Below are 14,757 nucleotides of genomic sequence, written 5' to 3'. Positions count from 1 at the left end.
TATATATATATGTATATATATATATATATATATATATATATATATATATATATATATATATATATATATATATATATATATATATATATATATACCACAATGAACACAGACTAACATTCCCATGACACTTGTTATTCTAGATGTGACAGTTTTATTATACCTTGTTAACACACGCTTAATCGTTTCAGGTGTTACCCTACATTATTTCTCATGAGAGTTGATCAAAGTCTACTAATGTCATTTCTGGATCAATGAAAACATAGTTCTTGACTATGTTTCATGCTTACTTTAACTGCGCTCTTCGACCCTGCTGGTGAAGATCAAGTCTGTCACAAGGTCTTCATAGCCATATTCGGAATCATTCATCGACGGGTTCAAACTATCAAAGCTGCTTGTACTGCTTTTACTACTACTGGTATGTCCTAATTAAGCTCCGTCTCTCGTTCTTCCTATAGTATTTATGCTATGTCTGTCTGTATGCATAATTATGTAAATATAAAATCTGAGCATAAATTGCATCTATAGAATGCCCATGCCGAAAAAACGGTGTAAGGTAGATAGCATCTTGTATTACATAGTTGCTTCATTTGTGAATGGTTTCGAATTTGCTTACTGAGCAGACAGAGATAACGTCTGTGAACTTTTGGGCGTTTTTATAGGCATTGAACGTATTTAGCAATAAAGTGCCTGGCCTCAGAGCAACTATAGCAATATCTTCCAACCACCTGCTATGTTCAGATAATTAAATAAGCTCATGTTGTGGCTAAAAGGTGCCATTTAACACCCCTTACCAATATTGTAACGTAAATTCGTAATGTTTTGTTCCAGATATGATATTCAGTCCTTCCAATTTCCAACATGCAGCACATCATTTAATGTGCAGAATAATAAGTTGCAATGCAGTTCCCACGAATGGGTTGCACATTATCAAATTTACCCGAGAAACCTAACCTGTACTCTGAATTAAATTCACATTCACTTCATGTTTTTCATTCACTGAATTCACCAACGTCACGACCAATTAGATTTAAATAAAGCACATTTATCGGCTATGATTTTCATAGCTATTCCATTAGCATTTCTTAAATATTTATGACTGGATACACGATTGCATTGACATATTCTAGATATGACCACTTAGTACGTTGAAATCATTACATTTTGTTTTCAAACCAATCTTGTCAACATTAACACAATAAAAAAATGTATGAGTTCCATAATCAGCTTGTGCAAGTCATCATAACATTCATTAGATATTGAAAGTCACACGCATTGTTTCCTTTTAATACGTTTTCATTTCAGAATCTTGTTATAAGATTTTTAGCTGAGAAAGTTTATTTCTTATATTTGTTGATTTGAAGATAACGTCTGTAGAGTGCTCATATAAAGACCACGTTTGTATAAGTATTGTTTGATTTAATTTTGATAATATAGGTGAAATCTTGGAGTTGCAAGCATCAAAACAGTACTTTTGAAAGCTTCTCATGTTTTCTACACATCATATTATTCATTAGTGGAAGAGTCATGAAAAAGCCCAGTCCTGCCCCCTTTATGATGGAAAGGGAACTATTTTCAAAATGTGCATTGCCTTTTCCCAACACATCAACCAATTGTTATGCTGATAGAAACATGAAATTTGTCAAAACTATATCTGAGATGTCACTAATGATTTTACAGTTTGAAAAGGGATGGAGCACATATGCTTCATGGACTTCAAAGAGTAACCTAATTGCTGATTGTTCTAATACTAAAATATGAAAGAACGTGAATGTGTTTTGTAATACTGTATTTCTTGATTTCATTACAAAGAATGCAAAGAAACAGTTTCACTATACATTCCTTTTACTTAATGCAACATTTTAAAATTTAAGTTGGCTTTATTCCTGTGTTCCAAGACTTCTACATTCTCCATAATTAAGGCATTTGCACACCCACTACTTCCACTATGCATATCATGCAAAGAAGAGTAAAGGTAAGCATAATTAGGGTATTTTCAAGCCTAACCTCAATGTTTATGTATCGTTTCGTTTATAATAAAAGTCATTCAAAACGTTTCAAATTTGCTATAAGGCAGTGCTCTACAGTATTTCATTTTGCATGATGTTATAATTTTAAAGAAAAAGAGTTTCCAAGGCTTTACTCACTTACTAGTTATTTGAAAAAGGCCTAGTATATAATATATATTGTTGTAGGAACCTGTAATTCCCTTTACTTATTTATATGATTTATATGCTTGATTTGGGAAGTACAGTATACAGCTAGACGTAATTTCAGATATGCGCCTATAAACAGAATGTTAGACCCGCTTGGTAATTTTAGTTCGGGACTTCATCGGGAGATTTGCCAAAAGGAGCCTACAGCGCTTTTTAATTTCATTTATTTGGTAATTAATTTAAGGCACTTTCAAAAGCTGGTATTATCAAGTCATGCACATTTTATATTCGTTATCTTATAACTGTAAAAGATAGTGTACTTTAGATAAGTCCTGGCTGAGTTTTGGAGGACGAGGAATCAGACATTGGATTAGTTAGGTGCTTAGAGCAATAAGTACAATACCTAAATAAATTTCAGCGTTAGTACAATCAAGTAACATAGATGTTTGTCAGCATGCTCTCCATTACGCATGTTGCCAATGCTAACAACTTCACCTTCCACAAATCACTCTGTCAGAAGCTCATAATATATGTCGAGAGGCCCCATAAAGGCCACATAAGTATTATTATTGTATGATTTAATTTTGGTTTTCTATCTGAAGCATTCAAAACGCATTTGGAAGATAGTCCTTGTGAAAAATTCTTATATTTTTGTCTCCATAGAAGAAAGTATTCACTTGAGGCAAAGTCCCATATAAGCTCCCCCTCTCTTAACACGGAGAAAATGGAGCAATTTTACAAATGCACTTTGCATTTTGTTAACATAGCAACCACTGTAATGCTGAAAGACACCCTTGCCACAATTTTTCCTGAGACCTCATTAATAAATTTTAGATTTTACAACATAATGGAATATATAAGGTTCATGGAGGTCAAAGGTCAAAGAAAGAGTCAAATGTTTGCATATCATTTTAGTATAAAACATGGAAGAGATCAAATTTGTTTCTTCATCGTATATTGTTTGATTTCATTGTACAAGAAACATTATAACTATCATATTCATTTCATTAAATGAAACAGCGCTAAGCTGACTTCACTTATGTATTCGAAGACTTCTAATTTTTCCACAATTAAGGTCATTGCAAAAGCAATGTTTCCACAATACATATTGTGTAAACAAGAGAACAAAGGCTTAATTAGCCTATTTTTGATCAAAACATCTTTGCTAATGTATCATTTTATTGAGAACATCATAAATGATGATTTGGAAAAAAGAAAATTAGTTACACAAATATTTATATTTGATTTAAGGTTTTGCTCAACAGTTTCGTGTTTTGCTTAGGTTTATTTTTTGAAAGAAACAATTATCTAGAATTACTAGTTATAATGGGTTTTTGAAGAAAGAAAACACACACACACACACACACACACACACACACATATATATATATATATATATATATATATATATATATATATATATATATATATATATATATATATATATATATATATATATATATATATATATATTTGTTGTAAGAACCTTAATCCACTAATTTTGGTGTATAATTATATGCTTAATTTTGCTCGTTGAAAATACAGTTTGCCCTTAATTCAGATGTGCACCTATCAAAAACAGCAAGCTACACTTGGTCATTTGCACTTTCTGGACTTCAGAGGAAACTTGTATCATTTGCACTTTCTGGACCTCAGAGGAAACTTGTATAAAAAGAGTCGATAACTTGTATAGTTTATATCCTTGGTAATTCATTCAATGCGCTTTTCAGCTAGTATTGTATATTCTGGCAAATTTTATTTTCCTTACTTTAATAACTGCAAAATATACTGTACTTTACACTAATTATGGCTGATTGTTCCAGCACATGGAAGCTGTTATTTTGATTAGTTTTATGCTTAAAGCAGGCATAATTTCCACAAGTACAATAGCCAAAGACGTTTCAGCCACAGTACATGAACATAACATAGAAGTTTGCCAACATTCTTTTTAATATGCATGCTACATATGCATGCAACTTATCTTACACAAGTCTCTCTCTCTCTCTCTCTCTCTCTCTCTATCTCTCTCTCTCTCACACACACACACACACACAAAAATTCACAATACCTTCACAAAGCCCATATAAAGACCATGTATGTGTTATTATTATTGTATGATTTAATTATGATCGTATAGCGGAAACACTGAAATCACAAGCATCAACACAGGACACAGTCCTTTTGAATAATCCTCATGTTGTATTTCTCCACAGAATAGTATTCCTTTGTCGCAGAGTCTCAAACAAGCCGTCCCGTTATGATGAAAATGGAGCTATTTTAAAAATGTACATTGCAATTTCTCCACGTAACAACATTGTTATGTTAAAAGACAGGAACATGAAACTTTCCACAATTATTCCTTAGTTGTCGCTACTAATTTTACAGTTTGAAAAGGAATGGAACAGGTATCGTTCGTGGAGATCAAGTTCAAAGGGTAAAATGTTCGCTTATTCTTCTGACACAATAATACCTGCTTTTTTCATCTTCGATTCTTAATTTCATTATAAATGACTGAAAAGCAACATCTTTACTATATAGTTTTTCACTTGATACAACAGTTTTAATTTTACGTTGACTTCACCTCTGTGTTCAATGACTTCTTATTTCCCCATAATTAAGTTCACTGCACACACAATACCAACATAAGGCATATTACGTAAGCAAGAGCTAAGTTAACATAAGAATATGAAGAACGTTAATATACCATTGCGTTGAGAATGTTATAAATGATGATACGATCATAAATTATAACTGCAGAAATATTTTTATATGTCGTGAAGGCCTCATTTTACTTGAATAGTTGAAAAATTGAAGTCGCATGCTTCAAAAGAGTCCTTTTCAATAATTATCATGTTGCTTTCCACATAATATTAGTACAAGTTCTCTCACAAGCGCAGACCCTCCATGACACAAATCATTAAAGCGTTTCCTGTATAATTAGATAGATTACAATCTCAGTCACATTGAGGCTTTGTTCAACATGTTCTTGTAAAGTAGTTTACTATAGACCCACCTCAGATATGAATGAATGAATGGTGTTAAAACTTGTAGATACAAATCTGCATTAGGGTAGTTTGACACCGGGCGAAAATGTGAGAGTACTTTCTAAACCGGATGACCTGGTAGTCTGCGCTTTGCAGATCAATGAGTTCGCCAATATGAGTAATAATGTGAGAAAGCTTCAATGTAGCTTCACGTGGGTGAGTGGTTCTTTCCGGGAATTTCAGAGTTTCTCCATACACAATATACTGGCCGCAATGACTAGCCCATCATGTGCTAAAAATTCGTAGTTAACCCAGAAAAACTAACCATATAGATATATAAATTAGTTTATGTTGCTAATATAATTAATTGTTTCCATTTATGCATTATATTTCATTTTGTCTTTGATTCCTTTACCAAATTTGTGTTCCGTCTGTCTATTTGTTTCCATTTATTCTTCTGTCGTCGTTTGTTTTCTTACTTTGTGTATCCTGATATTTGTTCTATTTTCGCACTTTTGACATCTTTTCCATACCTTTTTCTTTTATAAGTATTGATTTCTTTACTATGATATGTTTGGACAAAGAGCTTTTACGGTAAATAGACCAAATGTCACGGTGTCATTACATAATCACATTTAATAATACTACAATACTGAAACAAGAAACTAATTATGACTTTTCTTTATTACTGGATCGACTACAATCTGCCACTGCTTTAGTTCTACATGGTCGTGTGAAGAAATTTTAGCTAAAAGTATCTGAATCTTTAATATAATTTTGAAATTTATTAACGCACAATATGCCATTATGTAACTGTTAAAATGTTAAAAACATTTTAGTTTGGGCGTGCAGGGTGGTATCAACTTATTTTTCTTTTCTTTTCTTCTTCTAACAATTAGTGCAGCAAAGGTCATATAAGCAGAGTTGATGTTGGTAAACCATGGGGTTTAAGGAAAACAAGAAAGATACAGAAATGTGTGTTGGCATCCGTTAGTCTTGAGAGACGATGCCAGTCTTGTGTTTCAAAGTGAGCCGATCTAACTCCAATAACCACTGACTTTGCCGACAGACTGAATACCAATTATTGTATTTGACGTAAATAAATTGCTTTAAAAACACGTGATGAGATCATCACATAACAAGGATAGTATTGGAAATACGTCAGTTTAAATTACAATTTCACGTTCACATACAAATATTAGCAAATTTCTGTTTTACACACGGTACCACTTAAGCCAGTATCAAACTTCGCTTTGGATCTTTCATAGCACGCCCAAATCCACACTACTTTGGTTTATACCGGATGTTTAAACGACTGTTTTTTTATAATTAGTACATAAAACCTGATATATCGATTGATAAGCAAGTTGCCTGGGCAATATCGATCGCTGTCTCATGCAATCTCAAAATATGTGCTTGCATATGTTGTATATATCCATAACAATGCAAGTAGTGATAATACCGGTAGGCTCTTATAGGACTCTTTGGGTCACTGATATACATCATAAAATCTATACCCCCCTTTGACTGGTGATTTTCCGGAATTATTAAATGCTGACATGCACGGATCGCATGTGGCCCAAATTAAATCATGCCGTAGAGGCTGTCAAATGTACCAGAGACCCAAATGGGACAAAAAAGCAAATCACCACTGCTGTTTGACACGAACGTGAACAATTGTAAATGAGTAAATATATACTGCATAGGAAAGTGTCCTTCCGAGTAATACTGCATGACCTAGTAATGTAGTAGTATCCTTTTTTTACATACTCATTTTGATATTTTACTTAAACCTTAATTATAAAAAGTACACTACCAGAAACAAAATAACTGAATTTTTATTTTTATTCCAAAAAAATAAGTACACATCCGAAGATTCATCAATACACAGTAAAAACATCAATGAAAACATAGCACCGCTCAGCGACCTTTGAACGCGGTCGCGCGCTTCAATTTAGTTTTAAAAATATTTTCGTTTTGGTTTACTTAAAATTGAAATTTAGAGTCATATTGTGAATGAATACGCATCGAAACAACTTTTCCATTTAGTCTGGAATGAATGGATATTGCTGATCCAACTGAATTCCGCTTGTGATGGACTGGACCTATAGGGTCAATTTCGTACAAAGTTCATGTGATTTGAGCAGTTGACTCAACTGTACCTGTGTTTCGGTTCTGTCAGTGATTATTTAGAATAATATTGTGGGGAAAACATGATTTTATTGCTTGAAATTATCAAAAAAATACATTGTGAAGAAACGCATGATGCATAGATGTAAGTATATTTATTGTTATTTGTATTGTCAGCTATTGTAGACGTACTTTTATGCCCTGTCTCATGCATGTTCTTTGTTTAAGGGACCCCAGCTATGACCTGTATGGTTTCGTTTACTTTCCTAACATTTTATCAAATAATTAAACTTGGAAATTGCAAAGCAGCCAGAGAGTGACGGTCAATTTAACCAGTTGAAACAAGACTTCTTCCGCGTTGTGGTTTATTGGCTCTAATGCCATTAGTTTCATCCAGAACCATCAGTTGCAATTTTTCTGGAATTTAGGTTTTCGACGGATTTGTAAAATGGTTATTATCTGATAGACATGTGATAGCACTTGGCCTCATTATGCTTTAGTAGGCTATTTCTATTATATTTGCAAACTGTTCCGAATGGTTCTCTTAATAATTGTTTAAATGATCAGAGTGGTATTTTAAATATCACGTCTATATTTTGTCTTGACTGAAAGATTCATTTGCGAGTCAGTATACTCGTTCACATCGTCAGCTTTATATTTCTACTTTCAAAAGGACGAAACAGCTTGTTCAGTTCATCCACTAACAAATCTCATGAGTCATAACTAAAGCGACTTCCACATGAGCGTACATCGTATTTTACAAACTCGTTCCTAATTCCCGCTACTATTTAAGACACACGTGTCGTGCAGTATGAAGCCATGTTGCATGGACAAATATTGTACGATACTGACAATGCAAAACTAACGAAGAAATATATATATATATATATATATATATATATATATATATATATATATATATATATATATATAAAGAATACAAATCAAATAACAATCCTTTGAAGTGGTTTTGGACAGCACTTTTGCCTGCTGGTATCCGTCCCTATACCAATGCGATTTAAGCCCCTGTGTATTCGATTTCATCGATCACCTTAGCTAGAGTAATTAGAAGTGAACGACGACATCAGCCTTGGCGAGTTGATAGGCGTTTAATATATCACACAGATCGTTGCTGCATACCATGTACACCTCTAACGTTTGTATCATGTCTTTCGAACTTGATAGTGTGTTAAATCACACGGTGTTTAAAAGTATTCATAACACATTGACATATACAATTTGATAAAACCGACACCTTATTAAAGCCATCTGAAAATAACTTTGCCTGTGCTGTTAAGGTCTTTGGTAGCGAAACTGTTGGGAATGCTCGTTGTATCGTCAAAGAAATGACAGAACTCGTGCCAATCCAGGTGCATGCAATGTGCACATTCATTCAATGAACATCAGTAAAACGGAAGCAGACAACCATATATGCGCTGTCAAGAATTATTTTTGGATAGGGCTGCAAAGCTGAGTGAAGTAAAAATATAGACATTGTGCGCCTTTAGCATCCCGTCATAAATACCGCATTAAAAAGGCGGCGTTCTTGTTGGTCTAATAACATTTGCAATCTGTCATCCTGGGAAATACAATGTTGAACTTGGTCTATTTCATCCAGCGGGTCAAGAGATGCAGCAATAGCTACGTCATTCAACTTCCGTATGAGCTATTAAAATGTTGTTCTCCAAGAAGTGTACACTATCATTAAGTATGACTCTGTTACTTGGTATCAGAGGGCGCCGACATCGATGCCGATCTTGAAAGGCTGCCCCGTAGCAAGTATCCCGGGAAAAAATCAACTGTGTTATAACTACTGCTGACCAGACATAGGGATAACAATCAACTAGATGCCGAGAGCGGACCAAACGCTCTACCGGCCCTAATAAACCATGTAGATGGTGTCTGCTTTCAAGACTACCTGACATATTTTCATATCAATGATTTCACCGGCAAAACGGTGACGTAGACATTGTCCATGACCAAAGCAAGATTCAGTGCTAAAAAGTGGTCTTGCTCGTAATACTGGTTCTGCATTAACACATGCATATATATTAGCTCTGCGAAAAACACTTACTCATCTTAGTGTTTTTTTCTTTTCTCGACATTACCATTCTTTTCGGCATATTTAAAAGTGCAGACAATATGAGCTATGGATATTTGTAATGTACGACCAAAGCATGGATGTGACCATGATACAACTGAAAAGAGACCCATAAATCAATTTGAAACCAGAGCTGGAGAGAAAGAAGTATCCAGCTAAGGAATAACTCTATATTTGGTAAGACCATAGAAAACACGTGGGTAGATACCTTGATTGCCAACGAGGCATTTTAGTAAAAAATCTATTGTGACATTATTTTTGTCATTCTGTTATTGATCTCGTAAGTACGCACTGTGGAAATGGTCTCTTTAAGAACCCCAGGTAATATTATCTCATTTTACTGTGGATGGCAATTTGTTTACCCGTTTTTTCTCCCTTGAGATGGATGGTAGCGCTTTTCATTATAAAAAAACAAAAGTTTTGTTTCAAATAGACAAAATTATTTGTGTAAATTAACCTTTACATCTGTGTAGGTGTTTAAACTTTCTTTGCGGAGCTTAACATGTTTTGAATTTATTGTTCAAGACAATGAATTGACGGTCTGATAATTAGAATTTGGCGTGGTCATAGGCCTTCTGCAAAGCAACACATTAAAACGTTTATATGTAGGTATTATATTTGTGGATAGCCTATTAATGAGCTACATCTAACTGACATTGTGTAGTGTTCTTATACTTATCAATAATGCAGTTTTGTAATCAATTAACAACCTAACTCAAATTCTAAAACGTGTAACGGCCTTTTTCTCAGCACTGACCTTGTCATATAGTAAATTAAGCAGCAATGTCTTATTGAAATATGTAATGACTATAAGCTCGCCAAAGGCTTTATCAAACTCTATCCATTCCTTTTACTAAACTAGTTTTAGTGTCCTTTATATTATATTTATACCACTACTTTGATAAATCCAATGATCATCTCCACCTCGCACGACGCATCTTGAGTATGGCATTTTTTTGGCTACCTTTTCTGTTCTGTAATTCATGAATGGCATACTATCATTTTTTCCAAATCATGAATATGATATTCCTAATTTGAATGGAGACGAATAATAGGACCTGGCAAACAATTGCATCATACACGTAGCGTCCAGTCTTTCGGTCTCGTCTCCAGTCTCTCACCTTTCCACGTGTCTTCCGCGTCATCACCGCTAAGAACAGCTATTAAAATTTGCAACAAAGTCCTCAAAAAGATCGTTGTCACTTATATCAGCGTCGCTCATGTCTACCAATGAGTATTTCTGTCACAATTTAACAATGTTTTATCAAAGTATTGCATACGTTGTTTTCTCCGCCAAGGTGACTAATATAACGTCTGTTTTCAGCTAGTTCCACGGAGTGTCTGTTGGTCTAATAACCTAACTTACTCTCCACTCTAAATCCAGAAGGTTAACTGTCTATATTAAGGGGTTACCAAATGCCAAACACCTCGACGGAGAACAGCCACCAACCGACACCTCCGAGGTTTACCACAGGTCATCAACCAGTTTATGCCAGCTGCGACGAAATAAGCATTTAACATTCACTGATGTTTCATACGTTTTCGCTGACTAGTGTTTATTAATTGACTACAAATTAAAGATTGCCTGCTACCAATAAATGTGTTAATGAACGGCCTTGTATCATACTGTTTTTAGTGCATTTTTTTGCTCAGGGTGTATTGGGTATAGTGGTTGGTGGCTGCAGGCACGCCAATGTATGCATTTACCAGCAGACTTGTATTCAACACTCCATAGTAAGAATTTAAAACAATCTAATCTATATTATAATAAGCTTCATGATATTAAACGTTTTGTTTCGTATGTCATCAATCAGATATTACACATGTGTCGGCTAATTTGCTTTCAGCGTGGATTCTAGGTGTAATTAACTGAGACTTGACATTACGTACACAATCTATTTATAGTGGAGTAATTTTACGCAATCATGTATTTGTTGAATAACATCTATTACATTTTGTTGCTACATTAAATTATAATTTTTCTAGTTTTTCAATAAATGTCATTTTTGTTGGAATACTACTCTACAAAATCTGATGCCAACTATATTTATCTCTGTGTGATTGAACTACATGTGAAGAAACACTAGTCTGAAGATAGAATAAGACATTTGGGCTACCGGAAATAGTTTCAGTTTTTTTAAGCTTTTTATTATCCACCTAGAAACACGTGATTTGAACGTACTATTTCTGGCAGTTTAGCAAATACTGTTTAACGATGTACATACCATAACAGCTATCCATATCAATTATAATACTAATTTGAAAACAAAAATAACACATTCATGTGGGTTTGGAAGGATTCGTGAAAACCACTCTTTTCAATTAAAACAGTACTGTTTTTAAGAATTAGCTGCCAGAGGCAAAGCTCAGTACTAAATTGCTCTTGCTTTAAAACATATGGCTATTTCATCTGATATTACTGTACGAAATAAATTCAGAGAAATACTTAAATGGATAGATAGCAGAAACATTTTATAGAAAGACCTGATTTTTAATCAGAACGTTCAGGGCTAATACATTCATTACATTTGCACATGTAACCTACAAATGACAAAATGTTAGGCTTACCAAGTGATTAAAAGACAGGCAGCGGTGGATTAAGGGGTAGATGTGATTTGATGGATGCATGATATATTAGAATCCTCTTGCCACGATGATGATGTACAAGAAAGGAAGCAAATATGAAACGAGCTGTATATTAAAGATCTGAATTGGAATATTATATAAAAATTCAATACTAATAATTAAATCCTTAAATATTACATTTGATAGTTTTTCACGAATCTCCCAAATCTTCAAATTGAATTGAATACATGTATTATATCTGACTGCACGAAAATTCATCGAGTGTGTCTGAGTTTGAATGTTAATATTTCGCTTACATCAAAACGTCCTATTTCATGTTTGATATCAATATTATTTACCTATAGTCACTTTTTGTCAAGACCTAATCACTATCTATCACCTCTGGTTTTTATTTTGTCCAAGATAACCATACAGGAAAGGGAAGAGATCATACCTCAGGACCATGGGATCAGTGCTAAGCTCCAGAGAATATAATACAGGCGGGATATCGAAGATGATCACGAGCAGGAGCACGAAGTACAAGCTTCAATCACAAAAAGCGGCTGCTTCTGTTGTAGGCATATTAATAAATACAATCTGGAATATTCTTTGTACTTAAAATATATTAATATAATTAGAATATAAAAGAGGCTTGAAATCTAGGTTTTAAAAAAAAATACTGCAAAGATTAAGCTGTATGGATTTATTGATATTAAAGCATTAAAGGATCTAATACTAATTTGTTGCATTGTGATCAGATTTGTAGTCATTAGAGTGCAGTTCAACTAAAATATGGCTCAATATATATTTTTACTAAATTAAACGTTAAACCAAACATTGAATTCCAGTTACATTTCCTTTTACCGTTTTTGGTGCATGATGACTTAAGGTAACAACAATTTCTGACTGGAATAGAGTAAAGACGACGATCCTATGATTGTTGTATCTATACTGGAAAAAAAGTTAAATCGTGTTTTATTTCGGAGCTGAAACTTAAAAGCTTCAAATATCATTTTAGGTTTCGTATCAGGAAGGTCTTACAGATAGGCAAATTGTGTGTTGTTTTCAGAAAAGAAAAATAGTACAGTGCATACAATCGCTATAAGCATAAGCAACACTAATACGGTTATTTTCTTTACAATGTACATAAGAATACTATTTTTAAGCGTCTGGTATAGTTTAAACATTATATTCATCCTAGAGCGTTGTTTGTAAATGTGTTTAGCTTTCTTACAAATTTTATTTTCGCTACTAAATTAAGTATTGATGAAATATGTTGTGGCATTACTCTATCCGGTTTGTCAATTTGCTGTATGGCAATAATTTATCTGAACAGTATTAACTTACTTTAATGGAGATTATTTTAAATGATTTTTTAATCAAAAACAGATAAATATAATCTAATTTAACAAAAAATATTCTTGCATGAATGGTTTTAAAGTTTTTTTTATTATGCCAGTCAAAAAATCAAATATGGCTGTAGATAAGCTGTAGATAGTAAAATATCCAAATCCACTCAATAACCTGTTCTGAATATTGCTTAAAAGTGTGTGAATAAATTTGACCGAGGATGTAATTGTTTCGATACCTTTTACGTATACAACCGATGGCATTCTGCCATCAAATCTCGTTTCTTTTACTATTGGTGGGACGACATTTACATAATTTTCTGACATTTTTTGATCCACATGAACACAGAGAATCCTTGCCTAGTGGCCTTGCAGTATAAAGAAAATAATTCTGATATGCGATCGCGTATAGATGAAGATACGAAAGCTAAAAAATCTTTACGAAACAGTTTTTATAATATATGCAGAAAATAGCGTTAAAACTGTTTCAACATAAACCTATCCAGATTTAATGCTAACTGCTATTGCATTTGTACATAAATCAGACGTCAAAATGTAGTAGAATGACTAACAAAAGAGTTTTGTGATGAGTCAACATACTAATACACACACTATTATTATATCATATGTTTATAAAATGCTTCACTTTTTGTTTTTGCATTTAACTCAAATGTACACCGTGATGGCCTCCCGTTTTTGTATAGTGGAATCACAATGAATTTGAAACGAACGTTGGGATTACATCCCATATTACTGCATAAGCCTAGCTAATCTTCTCTGAAAATGTTTCTCTTTACGCTTGTCTTTTGCATGAGAAGTTATTGAATGCATTTTCATGCTTTCATGAAGGAGTGTTTTACGCAAAATTTTCCTCTTCTTGAAATTTGCAAACATTTCCGACAAACTTACCAAACGTTTCACCAAGATGCGAAATTGTTTTCAGTAGATACAAATAGGGTAAGATAAGATAAAGATTAAGGATTTGCGTGCCTCATTGGCAGTGGTATGGTTTCAGTAACTAGATGCTTTCATTCGGAATTGTTTTCACAATCCAAATTTGTTATGAATCACAGATATGTTGCTGCTTGTCAGGAAGTATTAGTATGCCATTCTATTTTCATTTTCAAATACGTAATTTTATATGTCATAAACGAATGTGCCATCATGAAACATTTATTATTCATTTTTCATTGACTAATTTGAATTGTGTTCTCTTTAAAGAATGAAGCCTGGTGGAAATGGATCAAAGAAAACATCAACATGAGAAAATGTATATATTATATGCCGTCGGACGATGAAAATAACAAAGAGTAAGATCTTTCTATTCATTTGCATTGTGTTACAATATTTTACTAAACACTCAATTTATCGTATTTGGCTGATCATGCATTTAATATGAATTCAGCCTCCATTTCAGTATCACATACTAAGACCAGTTACTATAAAGTTTGTGCTGACATCATTAATACAACCTT

At 33.4% G+C, this 14,757-nt stretch overlaps 1 protein-coding gene across 1 annotated transcript in view; it reads left to right on the top strand.

Annotated features, from left to right (window-relative positions):
* Positions 1-282: 282 nt before the first annotated feature.
* Positions 283-14,757, top strand: part of LOC149771162 (transient receptor potential cation channel subfamily M member-like 2) — a 48,143-nt gene continuing 33,668 nt past the window's right edge. Inside the window, exons 1-3 of the mRNA XM_089948792.1 lie at positions 283-415; positions 12,357-12,507; positions 14,504-14,592. Coding sequence (XP_089804918.1) covers positions 12,397-12,507; positions 14,504-14,592 — 200 coding nt within the window. The 5' untranslated portion in view covers positions 283-415; positions 12,357-12,396. The remainder of the gene's footprint in view (positions 416-12,356; positions 12,508-14,503; positions 14,593-14,757) is intronic.

The sequence above is a fragment of the Sinohyriopsis cumingii genome, unplaced genomic scaffold, assembly GCF_028554795.1.
Source record: "Sinohyriopsis cumingii isolate HCF-2022 unplaced genomic scaffold, ASM2855479v2 utg002092l, whole genome shotgun sequence".
Classification (NCBI taxonomy): domain Eukaryota; kingdom Metazoa; phylum Mollusca; class Bivalvia; order Unionida; family Unionidae; genus Sinohyriopsis; species Sinohyriopsis cumingii.
The sequence above is the reverse complement of the archived record's forward strand: the minus strand, read 5'-3'. Positions and strand labels throughout refer to the sequence as shown.